General features: G+C 42.7%; 1 protein-coding gene across 1 annotated transcript in view; it reads left to right on the top strand.

Moving 5' to 3' along the window:
• Positions 1 to 22,963, top strand: part of LOC124709044 (glucose dehydrogenase [FAD, quinone]-like) — a 67,751-nt gene that overhangs the window by 26,926 nt on the left and 17,862 nt on the right. The window contains exon 2 of the mRNA XM_047240690.1: positions 700 to 1,059. Coding sequence (XP_047096646.1) covers positions 700 to 1,059 — 360 coding nt within the window. The remainder of the gene's footprint in view (positions 1 to 699; positions 1,060 to 22,963) is intronic.

Here is a 22,963-nt window from a genome sequence, read left to right as displayed (position 1 = left end):
CCTCCCTCAATCCGACCTGATAGGGATCCCAAACGCTCGAGCAGTACTCAAGAATAGGTCATATTAGTGTTTTATAAGCGGTCTCCTTTACACATGAATTACATCCTGCCAAAATTCTACCAGTGAACCGAAGACGACTATCCGCCTTCCCCACAACTAACATTACATGCTTGTCCCACTTCACATCGCTCTGCAGTGTTACGCCCAAATATTTAATCGGCGTGATTGTGTCAAGCGCTACACTGCTGATGGAGTATTCAAACATTGCGGGATTCTTTTTCTTATTCATCTGCATTAATTTACGTTTATCTATATTTAGAGTTAGGTGCCATTCTTTACACCAATCACAAATCCTGTCCAAGTCATCTTGTATCCTCCTACAGTCACTCGACGACGACACCTTCCCGTACACGACAGCACCATCAGCAAACAGCCGCACATTGCTATCCACCCTATCCAAAAGATCATTTATTTAGATAGAAAACAACAGCGGACCTACCACACTTCCCTGGGGCACTCCAGATGATACCCTCACCTCCGATGAACACTCACCATCGAGGACAGTCACAGCTCTTCTCTTGCTGTACGGAGTGTAGTCGTGGTACGCAGGTGCCTTCGCTGTACAGCATGCAGTGGCTTGTGGATTATATACGTAGTAGTATATGCAGATGTAGTAGGTTTTCCATAAATCTGTTACAGAATGGACAGTGGCAGCGCTGCAGACCTGCCCTGATGAGTGGATCCGCGGTTGCAGCCTCTGCGCAGTTTTGCGGTGCGGGGAGTGGCGGCGGCAGTGCCGGGTCCTTGTTCTGCCAGCTGCTGGCTTCCCTGGCCCATGCGCAGTGCGCGCTCGCCGACCGCGGCGCCTTCCCGCGGGAAGCGTCACCCCCGTTGCCGGAGTACGACTTCGTGGTGGTCGGCGCCGGGTCCGCGGGGGCGGCGGTGGCCTCCAGGCTCTCCGAGAACCCGGCCTGGAATGTTCTGCTCCTGGAGGCGGGCGGAGACCCGACCCCAACGTCAGACGTCCCCAGTCTCTTCCCGACGTTGCGTCAGACAGAGGTACGACACCACATGGTAAACGTCGCTGTGGCGTACGTGTTACAGGGTACTTCCCACAGTGCCACGCATTACAGCTTCTTATACTCCATTCACGAATGGAGCAGGGGAATAACGAGTACTTTAAACCCGCTACGCGCAGGGTAGTTAAGTAACTATGTCTTCGTAGTCCCCATGTGGGAGCAATGCGCAGGAAGCAGTAGTAAATTCCTACATGGTTCATTTAATAGTAGTACCTGAAACTGTGTAAGTAGGATATCGCGAGACAGTTGGCATGTGCAATTGGCATTCAACAAGCAACGCAACGCAATTTTTTTGTTTGAAGCTGATTGGTTTTATTCAGGATTCCAAAACACGATATTACTCCCCGCTCTATTGGCTAAAAAACCCAATTTTGCGACATAATCTACGTTTAATCCGATGGCCTTAGCCACGTTACTGGTACCATTCTACTGGTTGACGTTGGAGCCAACGTCTTGCTGCATCAATAACCTACCACCGTCTTCGTTCTGCTTCCTGCCGAGCACATCCTTTCTTTCTTTTTTTCTTTCTTTTGCTATTGCCTTTATCCCGCATAGTGCGGAGGGTCGGCAAGGTTAAGTACGGAGTTGGCATGGTTAATTTTAAGGGGTGGCGGGATTCCCTTCCTGCCGCCACCCCCGTCCCGGGGTATGGGGTCTAGTGTAAATCGTGAAATAGTGGGAATGTGTTTCAAATGTCTGCGAGTCATGTAATTGAGGCGAGACGTGTGGACCAGCCCAGTATTCTGCTGGTAGGATGTGGAAAACCGCCTAAAAACCACATCCAGGCTGGTCGGCACACCGGCCGTCGTCGTTAATCCGCCAGGCGGATTTGATCTGGGGCTGGCGCGCCTACCCGAGTCCAGGAAGCAGCGCGTTAGCGCTCTCGGCTATCCTGGCGGGTCTGCCGAGTCCATCCTTCATTGGGCCGAAAAGATGTGAGCTGGAAAGTTCTGCAGACTGAATGAGGAATAACAGTCCAATGAGGATTTCTGAATCGCTCTCTCGTGAGCAGTCTTGTCTGAAGCCTTACGTAGCCATGGGGAAGGAGAAACTCGTTTTAATTTTTGTGTCGACGAACGCGCTGAACTCGTGTCTTGTTTCCTGAGGGCGGCACAATACACCCCAGAGTTCATCGTTACACCATGAGGGAGCCGGCCGGAGTGGCCGAGCGGTTCTAGGCGCTTCAGTCTGGAACCGCGCGACCGCCACTGTCGCAGGTTCGAATCCTGCCTCGGGCGTGGATGTGTGTCATGTCCTTAGGTTAGTTAGGTTTAAGTAGTTCTAAGTTCTAGGGGATTGATGACCGCAGATGTTAAGTCCCATAGTGCTCAGAGCCATTTGAACCATTTTTAACCACGAGGGAGGATATAAAAGAGAATAACCCTTTCAAAGTCCCAGAAGAACGTCGCTTTGCCTTCACTGGCTGTAACTGTGGCTTTAAACTTTTTCTTTAGAGAAGAAGTGGTGTAGCGTTACTCCACAAATTGCGGTTTTGTCTCCAGATCGAAGTTTTGAACTCATGCTTCATCGCGTATGGCGATATTCGATTAAAAATTGTCATTATCAGCCTAGTAACTCGCATGCAATTCCGTACAGATTGTCCTTCATTGGTCTTTGCAGTCTTCTGTTTGCTGGCGAGGAACCCAGTGGGAACACACCTTTGAGTACCAGAACCGGTGGTCGAGTGTGCCAGCACTACCAACACAGACGTCCATTTGAAAAGCGAATGTCTGATTGTGACCCGTCGGTCACTTCGAATGAGAGTGTCCGCACGTTCCAACATAGCAGTAGTCACTGCTGTGTGTAGACGGCCGACAACCGGCAGATAAGGCGGGTTTGCGCGACCTTGTTTCGATGATAGCAGTTGCCTCGCCCAACGACTCGGGATGCTTTTGTTCACTTCCAGGTGTCCGAAGGCATTCTACAACATCCTATGAATATCTGCGATGCTCTCGTTTTCCGCCAAAAGAAACTCAGTGTCAGCTCTGTGCTTGGAACGCACCTCCGTCACAGACCTCATTAGGGGAGGATCTTAGAATGAATGAAATTATCTCGGACGACATCGTGTGATGAGTACGTTCTCGAAACAGTCAAATAAAAAATTATACAAATTTAAAATATTAATGGGACCTTATGTATCCTTTTTACTTTGTGAGGATGAGACCCTATTGGTGTCTATGTAGATTAGGAAGAAGGTCGTGTTTCGATCCTGAAACAAGGAAATGATGGGCCTGATTAAATATACTGCAATAGTACTACAAATCTCTTCCTGATGTGGTAACCACTGATACTATTCTAACAGCTCACTGAATCTGGATTGTATAATTCTTTGGCGAAATACAGACAGAACAGACAGACCGCGTAAATGATTCTCCCAAGTTACTTTCAAGCACCTTCTGCTTCATGTTCTTCAGCATTCTCATGACATTCCTCCATGAATCAGACAACATTTAATACCACGTGCTGTTATTCCTTGTATTTGTTTGAGTCCCGTTTTAGATCAATGTTGTATAGGTCCCAGATATTTGATCAGTGTTCCGAGGTCAGTATCGAGAGTATTTTGTAAGAAATCCTCTCTAGTAAACTGCCTTCATTTTCCTAGTGCCCTATCAATAAGCCGAAGGAATCCATCTGCTTTTCCTATGACTTTCTGTACAGCCATTCAATTTCATACCCATATAACTTGTTACGCCCATGTATTTGTATGAGTTGACAAATTCCAGTTGAGACTGATTTATTTTGTAGTTATAGCATAATATGGTTTGTTGTATGTGAAGTACACACTTTTATATTTCTTAATATTTAAAACTTGTCGCCAAACTTATGCTCCACTTTGAAACATCGTCTAGGTCTGAAGAAATATTTGTACAACTTTTCCACAATGTACTTTATAGATACAACTGCATTTTCGATAAAAGTCTGACATTACTATTAATATTGTCCGCCAGGTCATTAATCTGCAACTTCCCTGCCAATAAATCCTCAATTAAGTCAAAAATTTTGTTGGAGAACTAATATCGTCGAACTGTCATTAAGAAGTATTGGCGTGGTACTGCGGGAAATACTTTTCGGAAATCAATAAATACTGCATCCACGTAGCTGTCTAGATCTACAGCATTGAAGACACCATCTGAGCAAAGCGCTAGTTGGAATTTCTAGATACATTACAGCAGACGTCGCCGAAGCACAAACTCAGCTTTGTGCCTCTGTAGTGAGATATTAGATTTGTATTTGGGAGGAAAGCGGTTCACATACCATTCTTGCCATCCACATTGACGTTTTCAGTGATTTCTCTAACGTGGTTAATGCGAATGCCGGGATAGTTCCTTCGAAAAGGGCGCGGCTGTTTTCCATCCCTATCCTGTTCTAATCAGAGCTTTTGCTTGGTCCCTAATGACATTATCGTGAATGGGAGGTTAACCTTAATCTACCCCGATCTTCAAGTGCAGTCATACAGGTTGTAGTTGTAACAATATGGAATGGGAAGGATTTAATCTAAAACGGAACCACTTAAGTTTGAAGAACAAGGAATTCTACATTCAAAGAAGGGAAAAAATGTTTTGAGTAACAACACGTACCGAATTTCCATTCCCAAGAGGTAAGAAATTTGTTTTCCGGAGAGAACCAAATTAATTTAAAAGGAGGCTTGTAGTTTAAAATAGATAAGAATATCTGTTTTCAGCTTTGTTTTAAACATTGAAGCAGTTTTCTTTGTAATGATGGCCTTAGGGTCTACGCCGTTGAAAGCGAAACTGGCATACTAAAGGTTGTGCTAAACTACGAGTAGTTATGGCATGCACGTTAAAAGTAAAAAAAGGGGGTTTGGCGAGAAAGAAAAGAGAAAATGAAAAGGATTGTTATAGGGCAGCGGGGAAGTGGAAGCGATAAGGTGCTGGCAAATAAAACTTGACATTTTCACTATGCTGGCTTTCGAATAAAAAATGTGACCCTCAACTACGAACCTCAGACTCAGAATTGAATATTGAAAGTTTTGGCTGATTTCGTTGTCTAGGGGCTGGGATACGTAGTTGCCGCGTTACAAGCCAAATACTGCTGAGTCTACAGTATACAGTATGAATGTACACATGGATCGAATGGTCGAAGGTTCCTATCAGTCGGCAATTGCAAATTTTGAATGCAACATAGAAATTTATAAATGAAAGATTGCAATCAAATAAAATCTGCAGGTACTATTTTTAACGACTTAAAATGATGAGTACGATAGCAGAAGTACCTTTAAGCATGCCGTTTATTACTGCAAAACACATGTTGGTGTCGATGGCCTAGCAATACAATGCAAGTTGAAGAACATGGAAACAATAGGTTCCTACTTCACGTAATTAGTTATGAACAACAACATAGCTCACGAGAATTCACCTCTAAACGCACACTACGTCTTCACTGCAGAAGCCACGGAAATCTCACAAGTGCACAAGTCGACACTACGAAATACGAGTATTTATATCTCCCGTGGCCACGCACAAACTGCTCAACACTCTCCAAGTATTTCCTGCGACCGTCCATCGCGCCTTCCCGTCCAGCACTCCCTCGTGTCCTGTGCCACCTGATGCTCCTCCCCCACCTCCATACAGTCTCTCCATTGACTTCGGTAGTCGGCTACTCTAGTAACGAGCGCTGTTATTGGCTAAAGCGCTCCCGCCATGTCTCCAAGCCAGCGCACACTCATAAACATATTGAAACACATACGAAATACTGGATTTACATTTAAATAACTTGAAATTAAATAAATATTCCTTTGGCTGGACCATAAACATGCTCTTACACACATTATTAAATACAAAAACAAATTAAATATACATATATCAAAGGAATGGAAGCAAAAGCAGGCCAGTAGCCTAATGTCTCTATGCTTTCTAAAACACAGTAAATATTTGATCAATTTCTTCATGAATAGTATATATCGGATATAAACAAAGACACAGACGAATAAATACATATTTATGAGCATGCTGCTGCCGTTTTTTCGTGTAACTGTGAAGTACTTATTGTGTGACATGATCAATAGTAATCGGCCACTTTGACCTCTAATAACTCATGTACTATTCAAGTTACATGCCTTTAATTCATACCAATTTAGGTTTACACTAATAGCTTTCTAAAGACACGTCGATCGACATAATAGGATGAACCGTTTAGATTTTGGAAATTCGTTGCTGGGTATTACTTGTGTAATTTACAGTCAGATACTAAACTTTAAACTAATGAAGACATTGAAAATCCGATTACACCATCAGAATCGTCGTGCAAATAATGGTAATGTACATGTTTCTTTCTATCGTGATTCCTTTGACTATTATTAATTTATACATGAACTGTGAAATGTCTGCCATTATGGTTTCACGCAATCCGCCATCTTTGGCACTCCTGGCGTACAAATCTCCTTCATCAACACAAAGCACACTATTAATTTTAATTTTACTAGTTAACAGCCTCAGCTGCACTGTTTGCCTAGAATTTACCTAGGTTTCAGTCGGCATAACCCAACCTTCTACAGAATAACAGTAACTACCGTCTTTCCATTGTGGAAACCAGTCGTGGCTGCCACATCGGAGTCACGAAGTGGAGCCGGGGCAGTTCCAGATAAGTTTTATAGTCTGACTATAATTTATGGATCTGTAGTGTTAACTTGACGATGTCGACTATGGAAAGACGGTAGTTACGGTTATTCTGAAGAAGGTTGGGTTATCCCGACTGAAACCTAGGTAAATTCTAGGCAAACAGTGCTACTGAGGCTGTTAATTATTAAAATTAAAATTAATGTTTACACAGTTGGTGACAGGGCCGCGAAATGTTGAAGACATTTAAACAACTCACAGTCCTCGACACAGGATAAACATGAAATTGCCAGCCACGTGGTCGGCCTGGACCACGCGCTTCGTCTACCCCTCTCGCTCCAGGTAACATTTGGCACCACATGGTTGCTGAGGAGCCCCAGCTTATCGAGCGGCCGATGCGGCCACGGCAACTCCGAACTTAGAATATTTTCAGGACGCCACAACTCGCCTGTTACCTCCCAACCAGAAAAGACAATTATTTGGAAACATAAGTTAAAATAAATTACGATAAAATTTCAGATATTCCACTTAGATTTTTATTACAAAACGCTTTCTTATGGCAGCGGAATGGATGACTCTCACAGTGTAAAGAATTTAAAAGAAAAGAAAGGTCAAGACAGTTACTTAGTAAGCAATAACAATTTAACAAAAAGACTTCTCTAGTGAATCAATTTTCAAGCAAAAGAGCAAAATTTTAAAAACAGTAATGTATAAATAACATAATTACAGGAGGTACAGAACGGAGAGATTTAATTACTTGTAGTCTTTGCTGCCACTGGTTCAGTCTACATCAGAAAAACCATACTAAAAATGAGAAAAAATGTACATTTGATATATTGATGAGAAGCAGCATTCAAGAAGGTTGAAGAATCGGTACAGATCAACCAGTGAGTCATAACCCAATGACTATAACAGTAGGTGGATTCTAAGTGCTATTAAGGAAATGAGGCCCCAGCAGTTGCACGAACACTTGTGCTCAAAATACTGAACTTCAAACAAAGCCCGTACTACATATTCAAGATTACCTTTTCAGTAATCATAAACTTCAAGCAATGCTCACATTACACCACAAAGTATCCTCAAAATGGCAGTTTTGGGCAAATACAGTTTACACAAAAGGGATTTTTCGTAAATATTAAACAAATAAACAACAGATTAAAGATTAAAGAAAGGTGCCAATGACTTATAGCATGAAAGACTCAACTGGCTCATGCTTGACAAAACCCCTTCACCTCATCCAGTACAAGTAAATATGGCCAGCACTGACCAACTCATTGGGCTCAAAACAAAGAACATGAACCATCCCATGCACTGGACACATTTGGAAAACACATAGACGCCAAAAGGCAAGTGCTGTAGTTGCACATTGGCAAAAGAACCCAATAACGCCGCTACTGATACACCATCCTTGGAAGTGGGTACACTTAACCGCCGAGCACAAGCATGTCACAGGAGCAAGCAAGACGTTCACCAAACAAATACATATGTGTCCGCTGCCCCATTCTATCTGTATACTCACGGACCAAACAGCAAAGCCGAACCAAGGCCGTATTGGAACTCGAGCGTCTCTTTGCTCAGACAAGTGAGCTTATCAGTCCAAGACAGCGCAATGCCGAGTAATCCGCATCGGTTTACAGCCCCACACAATGAGCGCTTCTGGCTTCTGAGGAACTTCCTTCTCCAGCTAGTGGCAAGACGGAACTGACCAAGAGCCAAAGTAGCTCGTTAAGTCACCACGACCAGTCGCTCACGCATCCTCTCACGAGGTGCCAGGAAAGAGTTATCGAATGTCCAGATGTAGTAGCCTCGCGCCATGAATGAGGAATCGATAGTGCCCATGGATCAAAGACAAACACAAAAAAATGGTATCGGGGAAAAGTACCTATCACCCCACATCATAATTTGTAAATGTGAGATGCGCAAAACTGCACCGAAGTTTGGAGTCCTTATTAAACTACAGATTACTAGTAATTGTCTGGGTAAGTCAGTAAATAAGTTCAAGGGCCAGAGGAAGCGAAGAGCACATAGCCACCATGTCCAATAAAGTGTTGCGTTATTCAAATCACCCTTAGAATTGGGCTTCAAGTGTAAGTTACACCTTAATTGCACCTTTCCACTAGCTGACACTTACAGAACAGTTATACGAATTCCATTTGTTTGTGTCAAGTATGGCCAACCGATTTCGGTGCAACATGAACCATCTGCAGATCTACAGACAACAGTAAAATAAATAACCAGCACATGTTCTGTGTGTGTGTAGTGTTATGTTGACGTGTTGTGCAACAGATTGATCTGACCAGTATCCTTGGGATCCTGCCAGAAGCAATTTCCACCCCACACTACTACAGAAGTCAGACAGACGCTCCTAACGTACCAAAATGAAATGCCTGAAAAACTTTCAGCAATAAATATCTTCTGAAGTCGTCCACTATACGGAACAGACACAAAAATTCTCCATTTTATTGTGTAACTAGTGTGACACTTGGCTACTGGAGTATTGCTAGTTAGTGTAAGAAAAACATTAAACGAACGGAAAATATTATTTACTGCAAAATCTGAGAAAATCAAGTGAAACTTTTATTTATAAACTAATATACAAATTTCTGGGTTCTTATCGGTATAGAAGGTTACCTCTTATGGATTGGAATCCTGTTAATGAAATTTATACACAAATTGTTTGAAAGCTCTTTTATCCCTTTTCTTTAAAATTGTTATTTACTCAGCAGAATGGCTGAGAACTGCACCTACTCAACTTGAATAATTATCCGATTGAATTTTTCTAAGCACGGTCCAGGCTGCCACGTGAGAGATGTAATGGAGTGACATGAAAGAAGCATGTTATTTCTAATGGAGGAAAGATGGGGCTCGCCTACACTGTAGCGCACAATACCATGAGCGACGACTGCTGCCTGCATTGTTCTCGCTAAAAATAGCAAAACTATCTCTTTCCATCTGGATTGACCTTCACCAATCAAACTCTCACTATGCCTTGATGAAGTCAAGGACTCCTATCTGCCCCTAGTCTAACTATTGGCATGGTACACTTGTCAAATAACCAGTACACCGCAATGCCACTCAATGTTTCCTCACAGGCGCTAACTAATACTCTGACTGTGTTCACACTGCACATTAAGTGTCGTGGCCAACACAGTGAACAAACGCTTAATTGCGAGCGACTCAGTATAGAATATCACTCTGATTCACTAGCCACAAAGCTGGTCTCTCAGTGCAGTATTGAATAGAGACTTTGTTCCTCGTTCTCTGCGTACATGCACGAGCGCACTTGCTCCTGCTAAATTGTTCACACTTCAAGAGTGTCACCGGAACGACTTGTCTCCACGCAAAAGCGAAGGGGTATATCATCCGCTGTCTTTCCCTCACTTCTCCGGCTCATTGCGTCAGAAATAGTCCTCCTATCAGCGTTACTCTTACTAATGGGAGAATGGCGCACCGTGTAAGCCGACAAATCCGGAAATATAAAGCATCGGTGTTAGGCATTTTCTGTCCATCTGTGAGAACTCTGAAACTGCGCACTAGGTCCATCAAAAATGCGTATGCAGGGGGCTCTCCCAAACAATACAGTGGGTTTTGCTTTTAAGGTGAACACGCAGGCCATTATCCCTTTTCTTTAGCAAAAACTGGTTTGGTCCCTTGGAGGTCAGCCAGCCGGCACAGCTGTGTGCTAACTCACCCTCCTATGGACTTTCCAGTGGGCTGGTTGCCTCCACCAAACAAAAACTCCTGTGCCTGTCGTGTCTTGAATGTTTGTGTACACCAGCCTCGACTTCTTAATCTCGGTGTGTACTTGCGATTTATTTATTAGATTTGCACTTGCAATTTATTTATTACATTTGCATATCGATGAAATGCAAATATTTAAAATTGACTCTACCCTATCGAGTTTGGGCTCGAATGAAACGTCTTGATACTCAGAATACGATGGTGAGGTCGGAATATGTAAGAAATGAAGATCAGGAGACCACGCCACCTTACAGTTCTATGAAAATACTAAAAGGTTATCAAACCATGCTACTAGCCAATATCAGGTACACCAGAACGTAACTGACTGTACTGGGTAAAAGACTAACCTGTCCAACTGTCAGCACACTGTAGATGCTACATCATATAATAAAATTATGATTTTGTATAATTAAAGTTAAAAATATAGACCACAAGATTGCTGCCACAGGGTGGCATTTGGCATATTTGTCACATTTGAATAATACGTGTTCACTCCCATTGAAATAGTAATAATTATTGTTTTGTAGAGAGAATGGTGTTCTTGCAGGCACTTTATTGAAAATTAAGAATATGTACTGGAATAAAAACATCATAGAAATTGGCCAAAGTTAAAGGCCAGTGGCGAAAATATCCATAGCATTGCTGCAGACTTGTCTTCATCGTGAATTGCTTTCTCATGTGATCGCTGTTTTGGTGCTGTGCTGTGAGCCAACCAGTCGTCTGCGGGTCACAGCAGCAGCAGATAGCAGGAAAGAAAGGCCCCTTCACCAGTGTCATGCATGGCCCGCCTGCGGGCCACCGCCGTAGCAGGGAGCAGGAAAGGAAGGCCCCTTCACCAGTGTCATGTATGGCATGCATTTCACAAATTTCCAACAGCACGCTTCCTTTCGTCTATGGCCTTTAATGTATACTGCATAGCCAAAGAAACTGGTACACCTGCCTAATATCGTGTAGTGCCACCATCCCTGATATGCTCAATAATGTTCATGCCTGTGGAGTTTGGTGGCCAGCAGAAGTGTTTAACCTCAGTAGACTGTTCCTGGAGCCACTCTTTAGCAATTCTGGACATGTGGGGTGTCGCATTGTCCTGCTGGAATCGTCCAAGTCCATCGGAATGCACAATGGCCATGAATGGGTCGAAGTGATCAGACGGGATGCTTACATACGTATCACCTGAGTCATATCTAGAAGTATCCGGGGGTCCCATATCACTGCAACTGCATACTCTCCACACCACTGCAGAGCCTTCAACAGCTTGAACAGTCCCCTGCTGACATGCAGGACCCATGGATTCAAGAGGTTGTTTCAAGCCAATATGTGTCCATCCGCTCGATACAATTTTAAATGATACTCGTCCGATCAGGCAACATATTTCCAGTCATCAACAGTCCAGTGTCGTATCGACGAGCCCAGGCGAGGCGTAAGGCTTTGTGTCGTGCAGGCATCAAGGATACATGAGTGGGCCCTCGGCTCCGAAAGCCCGTATCGTTGATGTGTCGCTTAATTGTTTGCACGCTAACACTTGTTGATGGCATTGAAATCAGCAGCAATTTTCGGAAGGGTTGCACTTCTGTGGCGCTGAACGAGTCTCTTCAGTCATCGTTGGTCCTGTTCTTGCAGAATCATTTTCCGGCTGCAACGATGTCGGAGATTTGATGTTTCACCGGATTCCTGATATTCACGGTACACCCGTGAAATGGTCGAACGGGGAAATCCCCACTCCATCGCTATCTCGGAGATGCTGTGTCCCATCGTTCGTGCGCCGACTAGAACACCACGTTCAAACTCACTTAATTCTTGATGACCTGCGGTTGTAGCAGCAGTAACGGATGTAGCAACTGCGCCAGACACTTGCTCTCCTATATAGGCGTTGCCAACGGCAGCGCTATATTCTGCCTGTTTACATATATCTGTAATTGAATACGTATGCCAACACCAGTTTCTTTGGCGCTTCAGTGTATATACACAACAATTATCATCATATTAAATAAACATAAACGTTGAAATAAACATTATAACTGAATTCGTTCTACTTATTCAGAATTACGTTTGGATCTTGCTTTTCCTGAGTATACATTTCAAGCTCCAACAGGACTTTACGGTATCGTCACTTTCGGGTTTTCTGCAGGATGTCCAAGTTTTGCTCACTGTTCGTGACTGGATGCTCCACGTAGCCACATGTGCCCCAAACACTGTTCTATTCTGAGAGTGTTTCTGCTATTCAAATCTTGTTTCAATTCTATTCCCTGTTTATCCTACGTACGAGTATTGTTAACTGTAGTCATTACAGTACCTCAATTTTGAAACTTATTCTTACTATTGCGGATTTACGAGTATGGCGGAACCTTAATTTTAACAAGTTATTTGTGCGAAGACTATTTTTACATTTCTTACGAAAATGTCTCTAATTCTGGAGAAACTAGAATCACAGAAGGCTGTCTTGACTATGGTTGATATGGGTGCAACGGTGGTTACAGTACATGATACGGACTACATCAAGGAAACCGAGTTTTTTCTTCTTTTTTACCTAGAATGGAATAATAGTAGTCAAAAAAGATCCAACGAGCAAATTTCAAATAGATGCAAGTAAAAAGTCTATAACACACTTGTATTCCAATCTCTCCTTCTACAGCTCCCTCTAGTACCTCTATCTAGTGCCTTTTCTCGCCGATTCTCTGGAGAAACTCCGTATTCCTTACCTTATCAGTCTACCTATGCGGAGAAACATTTAAACTTTAAGTAATGAGCCACCGAATCTCCGAATTACGCTTACAAGAAAACTACATAAAGAGAAAAATTCGACATGTCCTACTGAGAAAAACACCTGTCGCACAAATTATAAAATAAAGAATGTGTTGAATAAAAGACTGAAGGCAGCATGCACATATCAATACGAAGGTTGGAACTTTAATGGCGGCCACTATTTACTTACAGCTCGTACAAAATAGATACGTGTTTCAAAGTTTGACTGACGTTCAGAGTAGTCACCAACATTGTGTATAACCCGTTGCCAGCGATGTGGAAGCCGTAGGATACTCTTACAAGGGAACCTCCCCATCGCACCCCCCTCAGATTTAGTTATAAGTTGGCACAGTGGATAGGCATTGAGAAACTGAACACAGATCAATCGAGAAAACAGGAAGAAGTTGTGTGGAACTATGAAAAAAATAGTAAAATTTACAAACTGAGTAGTCCATGCGAAGATAGGCAACATCAAGGAGATTAGTAGTTGAGTAGCGCAGTGGTCCCGTGGTTAGAGAGAGCAGCTGTGCAACGATAGGTACTAGATTCAAATCTACCTTCGAGTGAAGATTTTAATTTTTTATTTTCAGTTTATGTGACAAACTCTTATGTTTTCATCACTTTTTTGGGAGTGATTATCACATCCACAAGAAAACGTAAATCGGGCAAGGTAGAAGAATCTTTTTACCCATTCGCTAAGTGTACAAGTTAGGTGGGTTGACAACATATTCCTGTCATGTGACGCACATGCCATCACCAGTGTCGTATAGAATATATCACACGTGTTTTCCTGTGGAGGAATCGGTTGACTTATGACCTTGCGATCAAATGTTTTCTGTTTCGATTGGAGAGGCACGTCCTTTCGTCTACTAATCGCACGGTTTTGCGGTGCGGTCGCAAAACACAGACACTAAACTTATTACAGTGAACAGAGACGTCAATGAACGAACGGACAGATCATAACTTTGCGAAAATAAAGAAAGTAAAATTTTCAGTCGAGGGAAGACTTGAACCAAGGATCTCTTATTTCACAACTACTCACGCTAACCACGGGACCACGGCGCCCCTAAGCTCAGATTCTTCTTGATGTTGCCTATGTTGCACATGGACTACTCAGTTTGTAAATTTTACTAATTTTTTTCATAGTTCCACACAACTTCTTCCTGTTTTCTCGATTGATCTGTGTTCAGTTTTTCAAGGCCTATCCACTGTGCCAACTTATAACTAAATCTGAGGGGCGTGCGATGGGGAGGTTCCCTTGTTAGCAGTGCCAGTTGTGTTGACAGTTCGAGCGGGGCGGTCTATTGCCCGACGAATTTGTAATAGTTCTGGAGTGAATGCCGTGAAGTGTTTCCTTCAGTTTAGAAATCTATTTGAACTCACGAGGGCTTACGTCAGGAGAGTGCAGTAGGTGGTATAGCACTTGGCATCCCCATGAGTCAAACAAATCAGTAACAGCCTGCACTGTACGTGCTTGAGCATTGTCCTGAAAAATGATAGTCAGGTCCTGCAGAAAGTGTCATCACTTCTGTCTCTAAGCTGTTCGTAGGTTGTGTTCCAAAAATGAACAGCATAGAGTCAAGAGTGATGACACTTTCTGCAGGACCTGACTATCATTTTGCAGGACAATGCTCAAGCACGTACAGTGCAGGTTGTTACTGATTTGTTTGACTCATGGGGATGCCAAGTGCTATACCACCTACTGCATTCCCCTGACTTAAGACCTCGTGAGTTCAAATCGATTTCAAAACTGAAGGAAACACTTCACGGCATTCACTTCAGAACTTCTACAAATTCGTCGGGCAATAGACCGCCCCGCTCGATCTGTCAACACAACTGGCACTACTAAGAGTATCCTACGGCTTCCACATCGCTGGCAACGGGTTATACACAATGTTGGTGACTACTCTGAACGTCAGTCAAACTTTGAAACACGTATCTATTTTGTACGAGCTGTAAATAAATAGTGGCCGCCATTAAAGTTCCAATTCCTACAATTAAGAACAGTTATGAATTAGCCTAGTAAATTAAAGACGTAGTAATACTAGAAGGTTCGTCAGTGTTACCTGATATTGTCAGCAGGAGAGCGATCTCTTAAATTGAAAAAAAGTTGTCTTCTCACCATACTCTTCACAGAGGTAAAAAAGACATGCACTAACTGCTAATACTGTGTCAGACCCCATTTGTCCCGACATAGTGCAGCAACTCGACGTGTCATGGACTCAATACGCTGTTGGACGTTCGGTGCAGAAGCACTGAGCCATGCTAACGCTACAGCGGACCATAATTGCGAAGGTGTTGCCAGTGCAGGACTTGGTGCACGAACTGACCTCTTGATTAGGTCCCTTAAATGTTCAATGGGATTCGTATCGGGCAATCCGGGTGGCCAAAATGTCCAGAATGTTCTTCAAACCGATCGCGAACAACTGTGACCCAGCGACGTGTCGCATCGTCATCCAGAAAAAATCCATAGTTGTTTCGGTACACGATGTCCACGAATGATTACAAATGGTCTCCAAGTAGCTGAACATAACCATTTCCAGTCAATGATCGATTCAGCTGGACCGGAGGGCCCAGTCCATTCCATATAAACATAGCCCATACCATTATGAAGCCACCACCAGCTTGCACAGTCCAATCGATATGGTCACGAGTCCAGATGAGGCTCTGCAGGCGATGCCATGCTGTTAGCAAAGACAGCAGCGTCGGTAGTCTGCTGCCATAGCCCATTAACGCCACATCTCGCCGCACTGTCCTAACGAATACGTCCGTCGTACGTCCCACATTGATTTCTGTGGTTATTTCACACAGCGTTGCTTGTGTGTTAGCACTGATACCTCTACGCAAACACCTTGCTCTCCGTCGTTAAGTGAAAGTCGGCGACCACTGCGTTGTCTGTGATGACAGGTAATGCCTGAAATTTGATATTCTCATCAAACCGTTGACACTGTGGATCTCGGAATATTGACTTCCCTAACGATTTCCGATATGGAATGTTCCATGCGTGTAGCTCCACTATCATCCAACGTTCAAAGTCTGTTAACTTCCGCCGTGCGGCGGTAATCACGTAGAGAAGCTTTTCACACAAATCACCTGAGTAAAAATGACGGCTCCGCCAATGGAATGCCGCTTTACACTTTGTTTACACGATACTGTCGCCATCTGTTTATGCTCATATCGCTATTCGATTACTTTTGTCACCTCAGGGTACAGAAATGTTCCCGTGAAAAAAACCACCATCAAAAATAGTCTCCTCGTACAAAAAAGTAGCAAAATGAAATGAATGAACTAGTGAAAATGTTGCATCTGGTGTTCTTGTGCAGTTGCTTCACATTCAATGACAAAATTTACCAGCAGAAGGATAGTTTGCAGTGGGTATAAGTTTAGCTGGAACCATGGCCGAAATTTTTATAAAATACAAGTTTTTTGATGAACCTTTTGATTTTACAAAGAAAATCACATATTACATGAGATATGTAGACTATTGGGTTTGATTACATTAAGAAGAGAAACATGATAATGGAAGCTTAGCACATAAAAGGAGTTGTCATCATCCAATTCACTAAGGACTTTGAAGAAGATAATTGTCCAAACTACTAAACTACTTGAATTTGACACTAATAAAGGAAGACGGTAAATATGACTTGAGCACACTAGGAATCATTCATCTACAGATGTTGTCGCTAATGAGCGCTCGTGCAACCGTCCAGGACGTAAGTGGGCACATTTCAATTCAGTGGCGCACAGGTTACTAAGATTGCCGCTAAGGCAACAGAAAGCACAAAAGGAACTGAGTGTTTGAAAGAAAGTGACCTTGGTGAATGGGTACTGCAGCAAAGAGGTGGAGAAAATTTGTAGGAACTAAAGAAGATCCAATTAAAGTAAATAAGTGGAAATCACATCGCAACTAAGAACAACAACAGAAAAGTATATTTGGCATCGGTTTGGAAACCCCGCTGGTGGACGCCAATTAACTGGTGGGTTTTATGACAGAGAAAATTATAAGATGCTCATGTAGGGTTCGTTAAACTTCTTTTATTAGTTTGGTGCATAAGTTCGTGGCGTTTTTGTTTTGCATGTTGGTATTCAGATTACTATGGACTTTTCAGGTTGAGATTTTCACTCTGCAGCGGAGTGTGCGCTGATATGAAAATTCCTGGCAGATTAAAATTGCGTGCCCGACCGAGACTCGAACTCGCGACCTTTGCGTTTTGCAAGCAAGTGCTCTACCATCTGAGCTACCATCTGAGCATTCCCACAGGCTGTGGCTAAGCCATGTCTCCGCTATATCCTTTCTTTCAGGAGTGCTAGTTCTGCAAGGCTCGCAGGAGAGCTTCTGTAAAGTTTGGAAGGTAGGAGACGAGATACTGGCAGAAGTAAAGCTGTGAGTACCGGGCGTCAGTCGTGCTTCGGTAGCTCAGATGTTAGAGCAGTTGCCCGCGAAAGGCAAAGGTCCCGAGTTCGAGTCTCGGTCGGGCACACAGTTTTAATCTGCCAGGAAGTTACTATGGACCTATTTATCGATAGTCATTTCTTATTTGTAGTTCACTGTCGCGATTTGAGTGTAATTTTGTCACTTGGAGATAGTGAGTGGAGCTGTGGGCATTAGAAAATAGAGTGCCAAGTGGAGAAATCGGAATAATTCCGACATATTCTTCTGTTTGAGTTGAACAGAGGGGAGACAGCAGCGAAGCCAGCCAGATATATTTATGTCGTGTATGGGAAAACTGTCGCTGGACAGACCGCGGCAGGAAAATGGTTTTCTCGTTTTAAGAAAAATCGTTTTGACGTTAGTGACTCTCAGCATTCAGGAACACTTTTAGGGTTTCATGAAGAGCGTTTCAGTGGATTCACCCACAATGATCCACGTCAATGTACATGAGAACTCGCAAATATGATGAACTGCTATCATTCCACCATCGCGCGACATTTGCATGGAATGGAGAAGGTTCAAAAATCGGGTGTACGTGTATCGCATGCTCTAAGCCAAAATGACAACGATCTTTGGGTGGCCATATGCGCAAACTCTGCTTGCTTGTCATCAGTTGGCAAAATTTCTGATGAAGCTGGGACACTTGACTCTAAGGTAGATCAAGCGGAGAAAAATTTCAGTGATAAGTTGGAGAAGTTTCAGGCAGATCTGGGAAGCAACGTAAGAAATTGTATGAGTGGGCAAGATGCTCTAATAGCTGAGACGACAATGGCTATTAGCAAGCTATCCGTTCGAATAGGTAAAGGGGAGAAAGAAGTAGATAAAATAAAGGAAAAACTGGAATCTGTCATTAAAAATGAAAATGGAGAAGTTAAAGAGCAAATCAATGAAATAAAAACTGAATTCTTTAGCTGCACATCAAACCTCTACAGTAATCAGTGTTCCGTGGATGAATTCGGGAACGGTCAAATGTTTTGGAGACGACGGGAAATATGACCGAGTAAATTTTCTAGCAGCATGCAGGGAAGTGGAATGTCCGACGAGGCGAAGATAAAATTCGTGAAAAGACGTTTGGATGGTTAGCCGCAATCGTGGGCAAATATACACAGTGATACATTCACTACCTACGAAATGTTTGAAAGCAGTTTCCTGCACAAGTTCTGGAGTGAAGCGAAGCAAACGCGACCCCAAAATGGGTTTCTGAACGAGCCAACAATTAAATACGGGAACGGGTCGATGTGAGAATTTGAGAACGTGAACTTGCGAGATTAATTCGTGTGAAACGTCCATTCGGAGTGCTTACTGAAATTACGACGTTTAAAAGGCGGTTACCGGAAAATTTGCAGTGGGATCTAGCGCACAGTCTTAGCAACTCAATAGACGAATATTTGGACTTTGTAGAAAAATTAGAACAGGCGATGAAATTTAAATCGCAAAGTAAGTAGACAAATAGTTTCTGAATGGAAATCGTAACTACAGTCCCAGTAACTACTAAGAAAGACACCCGGGAAATTATCAACGGAATGCAAACAGCAGTTTTGATAATGGAAATGGTAACAGGAACACATCCAATGATAAATTTCAAAGGGGTAATGGGAACGGATACTTTCATGACAGGGACTAACACCAAGAACGAAGATTTGAGGGACAGCAGCTGGCGAAATGAACCAGCGTAATGGGAGATCGGGAAACAGATTCGCCGCATCTCAGGTTCGGAGATGCCAAAATAATCCGCCGATGAATAGGACACGAGTAAATGGTAATGTCATAGGTGTCAATAAATCGGCAGAAAGGCGTCAGAATTTTCGAAATGAAATTAGTAAGAGATGAGAACCAAATAGGTAAATGTTCAAATGAGATCGTACGTAAAATGCGTAATTCCAAGATAATGAAGGATAACGATAAAGACGATCACGACGATTTGGGGCTAGATGATTTGTTTTATGAATGTGAGGCGAAAAATTGTGTGAATGTTAATACAATGAAAGATTCTATGTGCCAAAAGGAGGCTGAGGTCGAGCTGAATTTGGTGGAGTTAGATGGTATGGAAATTCTAAAGAGGCGCTAACCAGTGTTAACGATTATAGTGATGAAGGTTTCAAGTGATACTGTGACGGCGAAAGTTGTTAAGAAGGTCAATAAGGGTGGCACAGCATTAGTCTCGTCAGCTGTTGATGAATTTGTGCGTGTACCGGCGGATATTGGCGAATTATTTTTGAAGGAAGGTATTAAAGATGTTTTATGCGCTGAAGTTACGAAAGTTGAAGCTGCTGGTATTGATACTTCAGAGTAAGAAACCTGTGCGTATCTTTCTACTAATGGAGGTGAACCTGAAAGTATGGATGAATCTGTGAATCTTGAATGTTTGTTTGAGAATGAATGTGGATCTGAATTTGATGTGCGATCTGAAATTGACGTGACGCAGGAATGTGTATTAGAGGAAAAGGTATCATGGTCAGGTTAAATCAAAACGCAGCGGAATTTAACGGTACTGTTGATTCTGAAATTGCGCTACGCTGTAGCTACGATTTAGGTGATGTAATGACAGAGGATGGTGAAACTATGAACGGTTCTTATATTGGTGATTTGTCGACGGAGGTAAATGAGATTTTATGTTTCGAGTTGTACCAGCGGCTGTTGAATGTGCTGTTTGTAAACGCGTTTCTAATGACGCAGAAGTAAATAGTAATGCTTTATTTCATGATAATGATGTTTTAGCTACTAATGTCGATAATCCTAAGGGAGAATACAGTGAGTTTGATTCTAATACAGAAAGTGATATTTGGACAGAATGGTATCTTAAGAAGGAATGTGATTTTACTGTAACTGATTGGCGATGGTACGGTAGAACATTACGATCGTTATTGCCTCAGTTGTGGACTCAAGGGAAGTTTAAGATAGCGAGAGGTCTAGAAGGGAGAAAAAATAAAATTGGTGTGAAAGAAGCATTTAATGAATTATTCTGGGACGAGTACGAAATTGAGGGGTGGATCGAAGAGGATATGTGTATTCTAGAGATGGAAGAGAAGGGACGAGGCATAAATAATGATTTATTGAGGGAACAGCGTTTAGAGCGAAAAGAATCGATTAATGTTCAGCCTATCATTGAAATTAAAGTTAATGACGAGAAAGTAGATGCATTGCTCAACACTGGAAGTAATGTGTCGGCAGCGTCGGATGATTTTATACGTAAGGTAAAGAATAAGAAATTAATATTACTACATTAAATAGTGTAAAAATTAAAATGGCAGTTGCGGTTTAAGTAAGCCGATAAGGCATGAAGTGGACTTGGAATTCAAGTGCGAGGAGAATCATTTTAATATAGGATGCTTTGTAGTGAATGGACTTGTAAAAGATGTGGTGCTGGGAACGGATTTCTTACGTAAATATGAAACTTCGCTTCACTGCGTGGGAAGGTGCTTGGATTTTGAAACTGAGAGTTTACAAAAGGAAAGTAAAATTTAAGAATCTTTTGACTGGGGACAACCAGATTACGCACACCATAATTACACATGGCTGGGATGAATAGAACAATATGTGTGACTAGGTAAAGGAAACGCTAGAAGCAGTCGAGGGTATATCGGAGGTAGAGAAGAAGGAGTTATGTGAATTGTTGTGTCGTTATGAGGACATATTTTATGTTCGTCCTGGTAAAGTAACAGACTTTGAATACTCCATTAAAGCAAAGCCGCACGAGTCGATTATGTGCAAGCCTTATGTAATTCCTATTGTTAATCGGGAAGCCGTCAGGTCCAGGTTAAGGGAAATGCTAGAATGGGATATTATAGAGCAGTGTAGGAGCGGTTATTGTAATCCCATTGTAATTGTAAAGAAAAAAGACAAATCGGTTAGAATCGTGTTAGACGCGCGTAAGATAAATAAGGTAATTGTGAGAGAACTCGACTAGTCTGGTCATATGGAGGAACTGCTGCAAAACTTCAGGAACATAAAATTGACGTCTAGTGTTGACTTGACTTCAGGATTTTGGCAAATCTCATTGGCAGAAGAAAGCAGACGTTACACAGCTTTCTTATTCGAAGGACGAAGCTACTGGTTCAGGGTTGTGGCATTCGGGCTCACGATTTCAGTGGCAGTATTTGTGAGAGCGCTAAGCCATGTCTTAGAAGAACACTTGATGAGTAAGTTGGTGATCTATGTTGACGACATTTTAACAGCGACGGAATCGTGGAACGAACATTGTAAATGGCTGGAGGGTGTGCTTGTGGCCTTAAGATAAGTTCGGATGACGTTAAAGATTGCTAAATGCGACTTTTTCTGAGAGGAAATTCAGTTTCTGAGACACTCTCTTACATCTGAGGTAATTTTACCGAGTACCGAGAAACTAAAGTCAATCTCGGATTGTAAAAGGCCAACAGAAAGCAATTAAAATCGTACGCCGGTTGTGCGGGTTTCATCGAAAATTCTTGAGGATGGAGCAATGAATAAGTCAAATTTATGAAAGTTATTAAAGATAATTGCATCTTGGAAATGGACCGTGGAATGTGAAAAAGAATTTCAGACCATAAAGGATAAACTGTTTTCGAGCAAGATGCTCTATTATCCCGACATGACACTTCCGTTGACACTTCCGTTCTGTTTGTCGTCGGACAGTTCAGATTATGGGATAGGCTGCGAAATCTGCCAAGAAAAACAAATCGACAGGAAGATAGAACATCGGAGTGTGGCTTTTGCTAGCCGCATACTCAACAAACACGAGAGTGGCTACAGCATATCAGAGAAGGAGCTGCTTGCAATCATGTATGGATTCAAAATGTTCCGTATGTATTTCGAAGGTAGAGCGGTAACAGTGCTATCCGACCGTAAGGCCCTCAGCTTTTTGCAAGACTGTAGAATACTAAACGACCGTTTGATGCGCCTGGCAATGTTCCTGCAGCAATTTAGTTGCCAGATACGCTACATTAAAGAGACCGAGAATTGTATTGTCGATGCTCTGTCACGGCTTCCCGTTGGAGAGGAAGGCAATGAAGGGGGAGGAGACAAAGAACGAATTTCAGCTGCTGTACATGAATCGGGGGAGAAGGAAATTCGTGCGGTCTGCAGGGATACAAAGAGAGAGCAAAATGATGACCCTGGACCGAGGAACATCAAAATCCATTTTGACAGCAAGGGCTACGAAAAAACACCCCGCTATTTCAAGATCTACACGGGTGTGCTGTTCCGCAGAAGTTACGAGAAGACGGATCACTGGAGACTGTGCTTCCCAGACAAATATGTGGAACAGCTGATAGATTACGTCCATGTAAGTCACGGTAATTATGGGGCCCAGAAATGCACGGAACTTATAGAGCAATACATCCATATTAATAACCTCGCTAGACTAGTACGCACAAAGTTGGCTGCCTGTGATCGATGTCAGCGAGTAAAATATTGCA

This window comes from Schistocerca piceifrons, chromosome 7 (genome assembly GCF_021461385.2).
Source record: "Schistocerca piceifrons isolate TAMUIC-IGC-003096 chromosome 7, iqSchPice1.1, whole genome shotgun sequence".
NCBI lineage: Eukaryota > Metazoa > Arthropoda > Insecta > Orthoptera > Acrididae > Schistocerca > Schistocerca piceifrons.
This window is presented reverse-complemented; position numbering and strand designations above follow the sequence as displayed.